The sequence below is a fragment of the Notamacropus eugenii genome, chromosome 6, assembly GCF_028372415.1.
Source record: "Notamacropus eugenii isolate mMacEug1 chromosome 6, mMacEug1.pri_v2, whole genome shotgun sequence".
Taxonomy (NCBI): domain Eukaryota; kingdom Metazoa; phylum Chordata; class Mammalia; order Diprotodontia; family Macropodidae; genus Notamacropus; species Notamacropus eugenii.
Window position 1 is genome coordinate 370,847,572 of NC_092877.1, and position 16,520 is coordinate 370,864,091.

Sequence of the window (16,520 nt, forward strand, 5' to 3'; positions counted from 1 at the left end):
CTCTGGGTTTAGGGTCAAGCACCAACGTTCAAATGCTAGCACCAATACAAGCTCAATGACCTTGAGCAATTCACTTCTTTAGGTAAATTTCCCTCATCTGTAAAATGGTGGTGGACTAGATAATCACTGCACTTTTCCAATATAAAGCTATGATCCTATATAAAATTATCTAATACAATATAAATCTATAGATCTGCCTTCTGAAGCCAAGCAGTGCCATCCTCATTTCAGTTCTACATGACAGCCCTTCAAACACTTGAAGATAGTTACCCAAATTCCCCCTAAAGCTTCTCTCATACACTGTTCCTCTTATAGCAAGAACTCAAGGCCCTCCATTATCCTGGTTGCCCTCTTTTGGATATTCTCTGTCTGATCAGTATCCTCCCCCAAAATATGGCACCCAGAGCTGAACTCCAGATAAAGAGACACTGGTACTTTTTCCTATAATTTTCTGCTGTTGAACTCCCATATGCCCAATTAGCTCATCAGTCTAATTTTCTTTCTGAAGTACAAATGGTGGCATCTGAAAAAAAGATGTTATAATTATGTTGCTTTGTCCCACTCAGAAAAACACTCATCTTCCTCTAGAATGCTAAATCTTAGAACTAGGCAGCTTCCTTGCTATACCTTGGGCATAGAGATGGGCGGTTGAGAGGAACAACCTCCCTAGAGCATGTAATCCAGGCAGAAGAAAAGATTGTACTTGGATTTTGCCTCATAAACTCAATAATATGAGGGGTGGGGACGTTCAGCAGGAACTAATTTTAAAGTGACCTTTAACTAAAATTTCAGGTCCTCTGCAAGTTGTACCAGCTGGGCCTCAGGTAAGTGGCATTTTTATTATTTTGTAATATTTTAATAAGCTGACTACAGGGTATTTCTCAGGCCAAAGGCTAACAAAAATTATTTGCTAATGGTACTCAGTGATGACATTTTTTTTTATCTAACTTGGGTTGCTTTTCTTTTAAAAAAAATTCATAGGGAGATGTAGAGATAAGAATTAGATTTTGGTAAATCAGACCCTGTAGGGAATGTACATTATTTTAAAGAGTATGGTGAAATTAATTCTTTTAGGCTGAGTCTTATAAAACAGTCAAGTGGGCTGTTGGGCAAAGGAATGAACAATTCAGGCATATATCCTCTCTCATGAAAAAAATTCCCAATCCCCTTAAATAAAAAGCTGACACTGCATTAAAAGTAATTTAGACCAAAGAGTCTGAAATTTCTTTATTTCTTTAACTGGAATAATGGCAACTTAAACTTGTTTTCTAAGCAAGAGACTGAACAAAAGTGGCCAGAATAAAAAAAAAAGTCCATTTATTACTTTGTATTGTTATCTTCAATTCAATTTAGCAACCATTGATTGTCTATGCCATGAAACACAAGTAGACTGAAATATTAAAGAAAAAAAATGAAATGTTATCTGCTCTCAAGGTACTTAACTGTCTATTGAGAGGGTGTGACATAGATAGAAATAAGCAAATACAACATAGACCTTAAATGATTTTGGTGGAGGTGGGGCATTAACAACCGGAGAGACTCAGAAAATCCCTCTTTTGGGAGGTGACACTGAAGTTGAGTTAAGATGGAAACTAGGAATTTTAAAGAGCGAAGATGATAAGGGAGACCAGGAAAGAGAGGCAGTTTATATAAAGGCAAGAAGGTAAGAGGTAAAATGTCACCAATGGAGACCAGCATATGGGCCAGTTTTGCTGGGTCATGGAGCACAGGAGAGAAGGGAAATATGAGGTAAGTCCAGAAAGGTCACTTGAAGCCATTTTGTGAAAGGTTTTGGATGCCACACAAGAGGAGTTTGCATTTTTTCCGGAAGGCAGCAAATCACTGCTGAATGATAAAGTCAGAAGTGTGGTAGAAAAATATTTCAACAGTCATTTGGAAGATCATGGCTCTAGAACTGGAAGGAATCTTAGGAGGCAAAGAATCCTCGTCCCTCATTTTAAAGATGAATTATTTGAAGGAGGTCAGTGGCTTTTCCAAGGTGACACGGACAAAATAGTATCCAAGACTGGATTTTAACCCACATCTTCTGTCTCCAGAGTTAGTATCTTTCCACTATGCCATCCAGTGTCTTACTATAAGGAACAAATTGCTAAGTATTGTCATTAATGTGCTGTACACCTCATTGGCATTTGCTACAACAATGCACCTGGGAAAGCTGTTTCTCTACATACTACCCAAAGAGGAGACATTACTTGAAGGATCCTTCAAGTGATTCAAAGCCTGCACTTTACTACCTGACTTTCATGCCCAGTTTAGATAGCCAGATTGAAATTATTCTGCAAACTCAACCTGTAATACCCATATTTATCCTCAAAGTAATTAAAGGCATAGAAATTAATGCTCTAGGGATTTCTTCCTCAACTAATTAGAATGTTTCTCAATGTGTCTGGGTAGCCCTTGCATCACTTACTGTAATGAAGCACAATCCACTTATCTAATTGCTCACTTTCAGAAAAAAACCAAGGAATAGCTTGAATTTGAAGGTCTGAATTAACACCCTAATTAATTTTGTTCACTAACTACCGTGTCCATGTTAGCATCAATACTGTAAAGGAATGCTTGTGTCTTCTCACATTTGAAAAACAGAACTTTTGAGGTGAGAGAGGTGGTTCAGTGGATAAAGGCTGGACCTTTAGTAGGAAGATCTGAGTTAAATTCCTGACTTAAAACTTAGCTATGTGAGCCCACACAAGTCACAGGACTCATCTGTGCCTCCATTTCATCATCTGTAAAATAAGAAAATTTGAATCAATGGCCTTCAAGGTTGCTTCCAGCTCTAAATCCATTATCTGCATCCACTAAGCTCTTGCTATCTAACATTCAATAAATTTATTAAACATTGCATGAGAACAAAAGTAATGTCTATTAGTGATCATTGTATTTCAATAGCTATGGGTGATGCATTGTGCATCATTGTGCATTGTGCAACTAGAGAAATTTGATAAACTCTACCTGTTCTTGAAATCCAGAACTGCAGAAGTCATTAAGTTCAGATCATCTATAAACAACAGTTTCTTTTACATTTTGTGTAACAACTCATCATCTAGATTTGCTTAAAGAACTCTAATGGGCTCCAAAGGCAGCCCACTCTAGTTTGAGATACCTCCCATTTTAGGAAGTTTTTCCCACTTTACACCAAGGCATAAATTTGTCTCTGTTGTGACTTGTGCCTCTTTCTCTGAGTTTTTCCTTCTAGGCCCAAGAAGAATAGATTCAATTTCTCTTCTATCTAACAAACCAACTGACTTAAAGTCATCATTTCATGTCTAAGTATTTTCTTAGGCTCAACATCCCCATTTATTTCAATGAGTTCTTATGTAGTGTAATTTAGAAGTTTTGAACCATCTTGAATTTCCTTTTATGGGTATTCTCAAACCAATGGCCTTCCTAAAACATTATACCCCAAATTGAGTATGACTAACATCTCCTCAGTTTGGGATGATTTGCTTCTTTAATGTAACCTGAGGTCACATCAACTAGGGATGATAGGGGTGGCTGTCATAACACATTGTTGTCCCATATTGAGCTTGCAATCCACTAAATAACCTCAAGTCACTTTCATACAGACTGCTATCTATTCACATCTTCCCCCCATCTTGTACTTTTAAGGTTTACTTTTTTAAACCCAAATGCAAAACTTTCCATTGATCCCTATTAAATTTAATGATAGATTCAGCCAGTTAAATTTTTTTATTCTAACTCTGTTATCCACATTTTAGGTTTACTTGCCACCTTTGTATGACCTGTAAATCTGTTGACAATGCCATATAAACCTTTACCCAAATCAATAATAAAAAAATGTTGAAGAAGACAGGGCAAGAGACAGATCCCACGTTCCACTAAAAAGGAAGGAAACATTTATTAAGCACTTACTATATACCAGGTACTGTCCTAAGTTCTTTACAAATACTCTCTCTTTTGATCATTGCAACAACCTTGGAAGGTAAATACTATTGTTATTCTATGTCACTTAGGAAGAATGACTTCCCCAAGATCACACACGTTTTAAGGAGCTGAGACTAAATTTGAACCCAGGTTTTCTTGAGTCCAGCATCACTGTCTTATCTACTGGACCAGTAGAAATATTACCCAGTAATATTTTTTTCCAAGTTGATAGTGTATATTCTTTGGATCTGTCCATTCAAACAAATCCATATCCATTTAATTGTGGATCCTCACATCTCTCCATCTTGTCCATGATGATAACTTAAGAGATTTCATCAAATGATTGACTAAAATCTAGATAAATTTCATCTGTACCACTTCTCTGCCCTACAGATCTTGTTACCCTATCAAAAAAGGAAATAATGTAGCATGACATATTCCTGAAGAAGCCATGTTGTCTTTGACATCATTTTTTGAAGATATTCCTTGCCCTCTTGGTAAGGTTTTAAAATTTTACCTGAGAGTGAAGTCAAGCTCACTAATCTCTAGTTTGCAGATGATTTCTTTCTCAGTTTTGAAAATCAGAATGCTTGTTCTCTTTCAGTCCTACATCCTCTGAGCTATTCTCCACTACCTTTTCAGAGAGCATTGTCTGAAGCTCAGCAATCAGTTTTGATATTGAGGAAGCTCATAGGTACTTTTTCTCAATTGTCTGAGAAAGGGAGGGTCAGGAGAGGCATCTCTAAAAGAACTAGTGATCAGTAGGTCATCTAGACCACTATTGTTAAATTTATTTATTTAAATATAGTTTAGGGTAGAAAATAAATGATCCAACATTGCTGATATACATTAATTGACAAAATAAAAAAACACCAGTTACCTTACTGACTATGAAGTATGCTAGGATGTTGGGGTGGGTAGGTATGGGTATGTGTGTGGGGAGGGTGGATATGAGAGTGGGTGTGTGCTGTTGCTGGATGATGAAGAGCTGGAATTTCCATTTCTTTTGAGTCACAGTATTTGCTCCAAGATTTTTTTTTTCTAAAAAATACTCCACTCCTCAGAAATTATTATTTGGTCTGGAAATAGCCTTTAACAGACAGGCTATAACTTCTCATATTATTTTGATTGGCTTCTTGGAGCACAGAAAGTGATAAGTTGAACCAAACATCTTTAGACTCTCCAACACTTGGAATTTCCAAGTGAAAGAAAAAGATTCAAAGGAATTACTAGGTATATTACCTTAGGTAAGTCACTTAAACTCTTAGTGCCTCAGTTTCCTCATCATGATTAAGGGATTAATTGGACTAGATGACTTCAAAATTCTCTTCCAGCCCTTAATTCATGATCTTATGCTTCTTTAATGTCAAAGAAACAATCAGCCAATCAATCAAGAAGAAGCAATCACCATTAGCAACAGGCATGTCTCAATCATCTACTATATACCAGGCACTGTCCTAGGTACTAGGGATACAAATACAGAGAATGGAACAATTCCAACTTATAAAGAGCTTACATTCTTGTGGGGGAGACAACTATGCACAAAGAATATACCACTTAACTATAAAGCCAATAAGGTAGTTTTGGAAGGAGGGAACTGGCACTTGTGGGGAGGGGGAATAACAAGTGGCATCATGCAGTAGATGCTGCCTTAGCTGCATATTAAAGGAATAGCAAGACTTTATGAAGCAGAGGTAAAAAGGGAGTGCTTTCCAGCCATGTGAGAGAGTCACTACAAGGACAAAGAGATAGGAGACAGAATGACTGAATAGCTAAGTGTGGGAGGGTACATAACATCCATGAGATTGAAAAGATGAATTGAGGTCATGTTGTAAAGGGTTTTAAAAATTAGAGAAGTTTATGTTTTATCTTAGAGATAATAGGAAACCACTGCAGTTCTGTATGGAGGCGCGTCATATGAAATATCTGTGCTTAAGAAAACTTCCTTTGGTAGCAGTGTATAACGTACAAAAGTGAGTAAAGGGAGTCAGGGAGTTCAGTTAGGAGTCTGTCACAATACTCTCCTACTAGATATTTGATGAAGACCAGAACTTTGATAATAGTCTTGTGTGTGGAGAAAAGACCTTGGATGTGGGAAATGTTGTCAAGGAAGAAACAACAATCTTTGACAACTGATTACATAAGTGGGTTGAGGGAGAATGAGAGTCCAGGATAATGCCAGGATTACAAACTGGAGCCACTGAAAGGATTATGGTTATCTTTGACAGAAATAAGCAAGCTTGGAAGAAAGAAGAGTTTTGGAGGGAAGATAGAGTTCAGTTTTACAGAGACTGGGTTAAAGATGTCTCCGTGACTTCCAGTTAGAAATATTCAATAGGCAATTCTTGATTGAGAAGTGTAGCTTAGGAGAAAGACTAGGACTGCATAGAGAGACCTGAAAACCATCTTTTGTATCACTTAAAGTTTTTGAGACAAAAATGCACAGACATATAAGCACTAGAGAACAAATATTAAAAAATAAGCAAGTGTCATATTAAATGGCATAAATTCCATACATAAGACAAGTGCTAAGGGAAGAGATAAAGGAGTAAACAGTATAGGACTGAATTGTTTAAAAAGGATTTTTGGAGGTGTTGAGTCTTCATTCTGGACTGAAGGAATTAATTTAAACAAAAGCAGCTTTGTATTTTTTAAAATGCTGTTTTTAATTGCTCATCTTTGCAACTTTTTTTAAATTAGTGAATCTAAAATAGCTTTGTAAGAAGTGATAATTATAACAATAATTACCAGCAGTGCCTCCACTGAGGCAAAAAAAGTGAAAAGTTGTATCTTATTTAAAAGTTATTTTCTGCCTACTTTGATCTATATGGGGGTGTCTGGTCCCCTAGCACGCCACCACTAATTGAATTCTGCTGCCTGCCTCAATATTAGAAGAGGATCATACTGGATCCAAGGTCAGACTATGGTCTGCAAACCATTCTTGGTAACCCAGTGTATGGTGGCTTTTCTATTCCCTATGTGAAGAAAGGAGAAGAAAGAAAGTAAAATGTTTGAATAAATTAACTCTAAAAGATATGGGCTTTTTAAGTGATCAATCAACAATTATTAAGTACCTACTATATCCTAGTAATCATCAACCAATTGTGTATTTATTAAGTACCTACTATGTTCAAGGTACTGATGATTGAAAGACAAAAACTGTTCCTTCCCTCAAAAAGTTTAAAATTCTACTGGGGGAAATAACAAACACAGAAAGTAGTATCCAAGGAGAGGATCTTTCCCCTAGGTTGGAGATATCATGTCCCAGATTGATTCATGATTCTTTTATTAAAAATACAATATCACTTTGTTATTTTCTTAAGAAGAGATTTTACAGGATTGCATCTTATTTCTATATTAAGATAATTTGTTCTGCGGTTTGTAAGCCTAGTGCTTTCTGAGTTCTTTCTTCTATTCTACTACTGAATAGCAAAATGGAAACCACAGAGTCCATAATCATAGACTGTCAGAGCTGCATTTCTTAAGCATTTTCTGGGACATCATTATCCACCATGAAGTCCAAAATCAGCATTTCTCAAAGGAATATGGCATGAAACAGTTTAGCACTTAAAATATATTGCCAGAACCTGGAGATTCTGGTCTAGGTTTGAGATATTCCTACCAAGACAAGCAATGTGAGAATAACCTCATGAAGGTCATGTCAAGTCAAGAAGTATTTATTAAGCACCTGCTACATCTCAGGCACCGTGCTAAGCACTGGAGCTACAAAAAGAAGGGCAAAAGCAGTCCCGCCCTTAAAGAGCTCACAGTGTAATGGGGGAGTGAGCCTGAAAACAACTAGATACAAACAAGATACATACAGGATCAATCAAAGATAATCACAGAAGGAAAGCTCTAACATTAAGAGGCATCAGAGAAAACCTCTTGTAGAACGAGGAATTTTAGCTGAAGCAGGAACGGATCCAGACAAGCCAGGGGATGTGGACAAGAAGGCATATGAGGCATGGGGGACAGCCAGTGAAAATGCCAGAATCTGGAGATGGATTATCTCCTGTGAAGAGCAGCAAACTGAAGAGCACATGGTAATAGGGTGAGAAAGATGGAAGGTGTCAGAAGACTGGAACTATGGGAAGGGACCCGGATAGGACAGGCTTCAAAAAAGATTTGACATTGGTTATATTTTTACCCCAATTTTGGGGTTAATAGAGAGTCAATGGAGTTTATTGAATAGGAAGATAAGGTGGTCAGATCAACCCTTTGGGAAACTCAATTTGACAACTTAATGGAGGGTGAACTGGAATGACTTGAGGTAGAGAGGACAATTAACAAGCTATTGAAATTACTCACTCGTGAAGTACTAAGAGCCTACACCAGGATAATGGTAGTATGAGAAGAAAGAGGCAAAAACCAGTGTGATACACTATCTGCTACTGACATATACATAAAATGTGTATTATGTGGGTGAAAGAGGAACCATTGTTGTTCTTTTCTCCCATACTAAACCATTTCAATAACTACTATCCATGTTATGGAGATCCTTCGACCTCCCCAGACCAAAGCTGGCTCTAAATATTTTCATTAATGACCAGTAATACTTTCTGAGAGTCTGTGAAAAGAGACCTGGTTTTAAATCCTGTTTCCCCTTTTTTATAAGTTGCATGACATTATTAGGCAGAGCACTTTTTGCTGGTTGTCCCCCATACCCACAATGCTCTCCCTCCTCACTTCTGCCTGCTGGCTTCTTTCAAGACTCAGATCAAATCTCAATAGACATTTTCCATCCCCCTCTCCCTCCAGAGCCTTCCTTCCCATTTATCCTGTATCTATTTTGCACATAGTCACCAAGCAGGACTTTGTCTAAGACCAGAGCAATTTGGGGTTAAGGTTGATTTTTAAGAGAAAATAACAAAGTAAAAAAAAAAAAAATAAAAGCTTCAGAGATTAAAATTTACATTCCCTTTGGGCAGAGCAATGGCAGTAAGGGTGTGATACCCTACGTGAAGAGAAAAAAAGAAAGAAAGAATGAAAAGAAAAGAGAAAAAAGAAAAGAAGGAAGGAAGGAAGGAAGGAAGGAAGGAAGGAAGGAAGGAAGGAAGGAAGGAAGGAAGGAAGGAAGGAAGGAAGGAAGGAAGGAAGTTAGTTTGTAGTGTGCAACTGGAGGTTTGGTCCCTTGTGGGCAGCTCCTTCTCTACGCACAGAAGTTGTTGTTTGTCCTTCCTCCTGAAGAGGACCATGACATCAGGGAGGTGATGTTTGGGCCCTGATTAGCTCAGAATGAATATAAATAACAATTGTTTCTGTTTTGGTCAGAAAATCTGAGGGTCTTCCCTCCCAGATATTTTTTAAAGAGGCCATTCTTGGCCTCATTGTTTTTTATTAAGCCTGAATCACCGAAAGGCCACTGCTTCAGTCAAACTGAGACCTGTTCAAGACCTTAGCTTGAAAAGGCCAAGGTCCCCCAGTACATCCTGGGCCATCTCCAGTTGTTTTGATCCATATCTGGTAACTGGACCCAGATGGCTTCAGAGGAGATGGTGAGGCTGATGACTTTGCACAACCCTCCCTCACTTAAATCCAATTCATTTGCATATCATGACATCACCTGCCTGATGTCAGGGTCCTCTTTAAGAATGAAGGACTGCTGGCAGCAGCATCTTACACATATGTAATTTTTTTGTTGTTGTTGTTGAATTCCCGATTAGAATGTGAATTCTTTGAGGACAGGGACCATAATTTTGCCATTCTTGTATCCCAGAACTTAACACAGTGCCTGGTACATAGTAAAAAGCTTGATAAGTGTTTATTGACTGACATTCACTGAAAGACTTGTCCTCTCTAGGCCGTGGTTTCCTCATCTGGACAATTAACACCTTGGACTAGATTATCACTGAGGTCTTTCAAATCTTTCTGCTGATTAAGTATTAATCCAAAGTGTTACTATTTATAGAATTCTTTAAAGTCTGCAGAACACTTATTGTATTGAAAGTGTCTTGGAGAGTTAATTGGTTCAGAGAGCTAAGGCTCAAGAATAAGCCTTGACTTAGCTTCATGTTGGCCTGAATATAAAAGCCTTGAGCACTCAGGATTTTTCTTTCTCAGGTTTAACTGGTATACAATATTTGCCTTCAAGGAGCTTGCCTTCTTTAGAAGGAAAAAAAATGCGAGTTTATAAGTAAATTTAAAAAGACACAAGTTTTTAAAAAGACATAGTAAATGCAAAGTAATATCTGGGAGCATTAGACCCTGGTGGGGGTGGGGATCAAGAAAGACCTCCAAAGGAGGTAAGACTTAGGATGAACTTTGAAGGGACCTAGTAGACAGTATAAGACTTAGAGGTAATGAGGTATTGCATTTCAGGCATTAGTACCAGAATGTGCAGAATCACTGAAGTGAAACATAGAATGTGTTGAGTGAGGAGCAGTAAGTTGACCAATCCATGCAATTTGATGAATCAGAGTATCCAAAGTGGAGTAATGGAAAGACAGGTTGGATTTTTCCTATAGCAAAGAACTGAAAACTGGAAAATGGTAGAAAACAGCTAAACAAATTCTGTCATTCTATAAGAAAGAACTAATATGAAAGATTAAGAGAAAATTGAGCATATATGTATATATGTACTGGTAGAGAGTGAAATTGAGCAGAAATTACCAATTAGGATGATCACTTCATTACGTCAATGTAAATGAAAATAACTTCAAAAGATGTTAGAACTCTGATAGCATAATTAATCATGACTTCAGAGAGCACTGAAGAAGCATGACTCCTATCTCTTGGCAGAGAAGTGGTGGGCAAGAGATAGAGGAGGAGGCATGCATTTTCAAATATGGAGATTGTATAGAGGTTTTTGCATTTTGTTCTTCTACACTAATGTGTTACACTAGAAGGCTTCAATTTGTGGTGGGAAGTAGAAAAGAAGTTAGAATGTAAGTCAATGGATAATGGTAAAAATGGCACAAATGGGGTGATAAAAAAAGAGAGAGATAGAAACAGGCAAATGTGGGAGGAGGAAAGGAGGGAGAGAGTGAGGGAGGAAGAAAGAGACAGAGAGATAGAAGAAAGAATAAAAGGAGGGTGGATGGTGAGGAAGAAAGGAATGGAGAGGAGAGAAAGAAAAAGATGACACCAATTAGTCAATGAATGTTTTTTCCCTGGAGATATTTTTTATATCTTAATATCTTAAAGTAAAGTCATATGGAAGTTTAATGTAAATCAACTGCTATAATAAAACAAAAGGAATCTTTAAAATTTGCTCACATTAGTGAGCAAATAATTGACTTATTTTGAAAGTAGAAAGATGTGACAGACAAATATAATGCTGGTTAAGCATAAAATTGTTGAAACAATATTATGGGAAAGGATGGGGGAAAGATTATGCGCAAAAACATTTCATGAAACAGAAACAGTGGAGAGTAAAACTTAAAAAAAAGCTTACTGAGAAATCCAAATGAACAAAGCTATTCAAAGGGTGTTTAAGGATGAAAGTGGAAAGAGGACAACAAACAGAGGAGAATTGAAAACATCTACAAAAATTGCTCAAACAAACTCTAAATTACTAGCACAGACATTTGAGCCACCTCCTCATTTGGATTCCAAGAGCAAAGTCCTGGGTGTGTTCACAGAGGAGCAAGAAGCGCCACCAAAGAAAACAAAGCTGTTAAAAGCAGGCAGGGTAGAACTAGTGTACACAAAGGAAGTTCATGTCAGAAATAACACAATTTTGAAGGCCTTGAGAGATCAATCATCAAGGTATTTGAAGGAGGGAAATATACCAAAAGAGTGGGGGGAAATCTCAGTCCTTATTACTCAAAAAAAAATTTTAAAAAGGTAAATTAAATAATATTAGCAATGAGCAACCTATATGTCTCTTTGTCTACCTATATTAAATTTTTGTGAGAATAATCCTTACACTCAAGTAATATTCCGCAATTAATAATAATTAAGTTGACCATATTCTTTACTAGCATACAAATGACTAAAATAGAGAGAAATATAAGACCCCACTGTCCTCATTGTTTGTTAACCATTTAAAAAAAATGAATCAGCAGGATGAAATGCTGCTGGATATAACATTCTCTCCCAACAATTCTTGATAAGTATATTAGAGTTTTAGAAGATATCTTTAGAGTTACAAAAGAGATTGTTTTTTTCCAACGAAGCTCATTCAGTCATTATCATTGTTACATAAATCAGGGAGATATGTTTTTCTAAGGTGTCTCAGAGGAAATCCAGCAAAAAGCCCAAGTCAAAGATAAGTTCCTTGTAAATGGAGAGGTCCTGTGACCTCCAGATAATGTAATGCTGTCTTCAATCCCTGAAACATTGTATTTCCTAAAGAAGATCAGTAACTAATAAAAAAGTACGTCGCCCATCCACACAGGAAAGTTCAAGTGGATGAAGAATCATTATTGTATAGTCCATAATATACAAAATGGCAAACAATAGAGTCCATCCATATAACTGATGGATAAATTCTGCAATTTTTCCCACTACATATGATATATTGAACAAAACACATTTGTCACTCTTGGACAAACACTGTAAGTGCACAAATTGAACAGGAGGAAGACAGTTGGACTGCCTTTGAGAAATGTAAAGTTCTTTCAAAAACCCCAAAATTCTTCCTTATAAAGGAATTTAATATCAATATTGTGCTGGTGGTGGCATATGATTCTATGTCATAGAACACAGTAATCCCTGAAGAACTGAAAAGAGAGCAATGGAGAAATATATGGTGGATATGAATAGGTTGCACCACATTACACACAAGGAATTGTGAGGAAAAATACAGTAAAGGATGTCATCAAAAATGTATAAGCAAAGAAGATAATGAACTGGTTACATGGCAAGAGTGAGTGACAACAAACCAAGAGCCCATGTGCTCTTCTTGCATGTTCTCAGTGTCAAGAGAAAGTGAGGAAGGCCATGAGCACATCAGGTAGATACTTGTATCAAACTTATGGGGAGACATGGACAAAAGTCAAATAGGCTTAGAAGGCATGGTTGAATTACCATGTACATCAAAGGAGAGAATACTTGAATCAATGAGATCACAGATCCAGTGGCATATTTGAGAGTATGTTTTGTTGTACATGTAGTAGCCCAGTTCTCTACATAGGGTAGGTGCTTATCGAGTTGAAAGTTCCGTTTTGTGCTGTTAATTGAATTGAATAGATAATGAAAATTAAGAAAATTTGGTTTGACTCAGCCTTTACATGAGAGTCTGCCAAATCTATCGAATTGTAATGATGGTGAGCAGTCTTAAACATATGGTCTCTCTTCCTCTGAGTCAGTTCTGTTGATGATGAGATGAGTCGTGCCCGCTTTTAATTATTTGGGATCTCAGAGACACATTTGGTAAGAATTGGTTGAACCTATCATCCCATCTAAATTTCCATTTTAGTGATTATATTCTACTTGCCTCAGTTCCCTATACAGTTTCATTTTTTAAAAAGGTATATCCTTAGACTCCTGTTCTCAGTTATGCAGATTACTGTGTTTTGAGAATTCAGGCCTATCTTTGAGTGAAGTTAGTAATAAAAATAGTCTTTTTAAGATCCTCTGGTAAGGGGTCAAAAGACAAAGACGAAGAAAATTATCATTTAACAAAATATGGTAAGAACAACCCTTTTATCCAGATATTGCCTAAAACATCTGTCATAGAACTAGTTTAGTAGTATATGTAAAGGAGAAGGGATTCTTTAAACTTAAAGGCACCAGTTGTCACTAGAGCTGAGGGGAAAAGATTTATTTTCTCTAAAATTTTTAAACTCCAATGGGCAGTACCAAGAGCTTTCTCATGTATTGTATTGGTTAATTCCTCCTACCAAATCTTCAACTAAAGCTAAAATAGCAGAATTGGCTCTGATTTCAAAGTCCTTCCTCCTTTGTCTTTCCTTGTAACTTGGAGAAATATGGGGGAAGGGGAAGAGGAGAGTGGACCGTGCTAATAAACAGTGAAAAAACAAGCTGATTGGCAGAGCAGGAACCAAGAAGAATCATTAGTCTGTAAGCTCTCCAGCAGTTCATAGAGATCAGAGAAGTAAAGTCAAGTCATCAAGCATTTATCAATGTGCTGAGTACTGTGCTAAACTCTGGTCATACAAACCAAAGGAAAAGAAATAGTGTGTACATTCATGGAGCTTATATTACTAAAAGGGAAGATGACATGCAAATAGCTATGTACCAGCAAAATATATGTAGGATAAATCAAAGATAATTAAGAGGGAACTAAAAGGAGACCAGGAAAGGTCTCTTGCAGAAGGTGGGATTTTAGCTGAGACTTGAAGGAAGCCAAGGAAGACATGAGGTCCAGATGAGGAGTGAAAATATTTCAGGTATGGAGGGAAGCCAGTGGAAATGCCAAATTTGGAGGATGAGTATCTTATACAAGGACCACAGAATTAGTGTGGGGAGGAACCCCAGCTCTTATATATTCCAACCTGTAAAAAAAGCAATCCTCACTGTAACATAATAGATAAGTGTCATCTAACTCTTCTTAGAGATGTCCAAGGAGAGGAAACCTGTTGGTTCTCAAGACGACCCCTTCCACTCTTGGACACATCTAACTGTGAGGTCTTTTCCTGATATCAAACCTAATGATGTCTTTTTGTAGCTTCTATCCATTGTTCCTTGTTTGACCCTCTGAGACCAAACAGTAAAAGACTAATCCTTCTTCCACAAGCTAGTCCTCGAAACACTTGAACACTATTATGATTTCCCAACCCAAGTCTTTTCTTCAGTCTGAACAGTCCCAGGTCCTTCTAGTGGTACTCAAAGGACAAGAATTCTATCAAGGTTATTCACCCCTCTGGTTTATCCTCCAGTGTATACTCTTCAATTTGTCAATGTCTTTCTTAAACGGTGGCCAGAAGAGCCAAATACATGAAGGGTGGAGATAGAGAGGTATTAGCACCTCCTTGTTGCTGATCATTTTTCTTCCTAAAGAAATGTTTTCATTTGCTTGTGGTGTGATTGATTTGCAAGCTTGTTTTTAATAACAGTATTAAATGTCTGATTACATGCTTCAGGCAGAGTTTTTAATCCACATTTGAGTGCACAACCTTATCAATTCCTTTGGTTATAGTTCATTTGGACAGACAACTTGAATCAAAGACAAAACAAGACCTTGGGACACTTCACTGAAAGGTATAGGAGACTTGAAATTTGAATATGTCTTTTGCAATGCTTGAAATTTGTCAGAGGTAGAAAAAAGATGGAAAACAAAAGTGACCTGGTTCTAGAACAGTTTCATGACTGAATAAAGCTCCGAATTATCTGAGATATGTAGACAAAGCTTAGAATAATAAAAACGATGATTTCAGAACAAAGAAAGGATAGGGTGGGCTAACAGACAGAAAGTGGAGCTCTTTGTATTTTCTCTGTCAAACAAAACTATCTTTGGAATGAAAATGTACAAAAAAAGGATAAGAGGGATCTGAAAGGCAAGTGAAAGAAGCCAACAGGTATAAGGAAATATGTAAAGTTTACATTTTCCTGGAAGTCTAGAAACATGTATTAGTGATACAATTTCAAAGCAATTTAATTTGTGTCTCTTGTTTTTCTTTCTATAAAATGAGGGGCGGTTGAATGGGTTCAATATTTAAAAGTAACATTTTGATGGTAAATGATGTAAATACATCTATATGTGATTTTTCACCCAGACAAGAGATATGAGTAGTCATTTACGATATGATTTCTAAAATGAGGTAGACTTCAGCCTATGCATACAGCAGCTATCATAGTATGTGTCTATGATTAAATACTTTCGTAAAAACCTTCTGAGCATAGGTTGCACTTTGATACTTTCCCACATTTTATCTTCCAAACTGGCAAATATGCTGGCACATTTGTCAATTCTTGACAGGAACAGCCATTACCTGTGCCAAGGGAATCATAATAAAATATTTAATATTACAAGAAATACACATCTGCCCTACAAAGTAAATATTCTATGGCTTTGGGCAACATTCTGCTGAAGTTTCTTTCAAATGGCTTCTTGCTTTTCTATATCTGTGTCCTTGTCTCATAGATCAAGTTTTTTTTTAAATTAAATTACATTTACTTGGCATAATAGTTTCACTTTAGACAGCATCAATATGTTGTTCATCTTACTTGTAGACTTTGTGATTGGGACAATAAGTTCTTAATGAGTAATAAAGCTGTGGATAGTTTGAGGATTTGTCTAACCAGTTTCCCACATCCATAGCTATCATCAATCACATTTGACATGTGACTCGGTCAGCCATAGTGTAAGCAGGGCAGAGATTTGTTGATATAATGACAAGAATGCAAAGTAAAAGCCACTAGCTAGCCCCTTACTCTGGATGTACCTGTCTCATTGAAGTCTAAGTTAAGTCATTTTTATTAGGGGTTTTCTTCGCAGAGATGCTAGAGTGGTTTGCCATTTCCTTGCCCAGCTCATTTTACAGATGAGGAAATTGATGCATACAGTGTGAAGTGACTTGCACAGTGTCACACAGCAAGAAAGTGTCTGAGACCATATTTGAACTCACAAAGATGAGTCTTCCTGACTTCAGACCTAGCACTCCATCCACTACACCATCTAGAGGTTATTGAACCTTGAATGCACTTTACACGGTCTGATTCCTGGCATTAGGTGGAGACAAAGAAATTGTAAGGAGAAATTAATATTG

General features: G+C 37.0%; 1 protein-coding gene and 1 long non-coding RNA gene across 4 annotated transcripts in view; one reads left to right on the forward strand and one right to left on the reverse strand.

The window, feature by feature from the left end:
- LOC140510230 (uncharacterized) overlaps positions 1–16,520 on the reverse strand; it is a 203,888-nt gene that overhangs the window by 124,303 nt on the left and 63,065 nt on the right. The gene's annotated exons all lie outside the window — the stretch shown is intronic.
- The window catches only part of GPR149 (G protein-coupled receptor 149), an 81,261-nt gene that overhangs the window by 18,278 nt on the left and 46,463 nt on the right, over positions 1–16,520 (forward strand). Inside the window, exon 4 of one of the 3 annotated variants that reach the window (XM_072618683.1) lies at positions 793–824. The exons of the other annotated variants lie outside the window; for them this stretch is intronic. Coding sequence (XP_072474784.1) covers positions 793–824 — 32 coding nt within the window. The remainder of the gene's footprint in view (positions 1–792; positions 825–16,520) is intronic. 3 annotated transcript variants of the gene reach the window in all.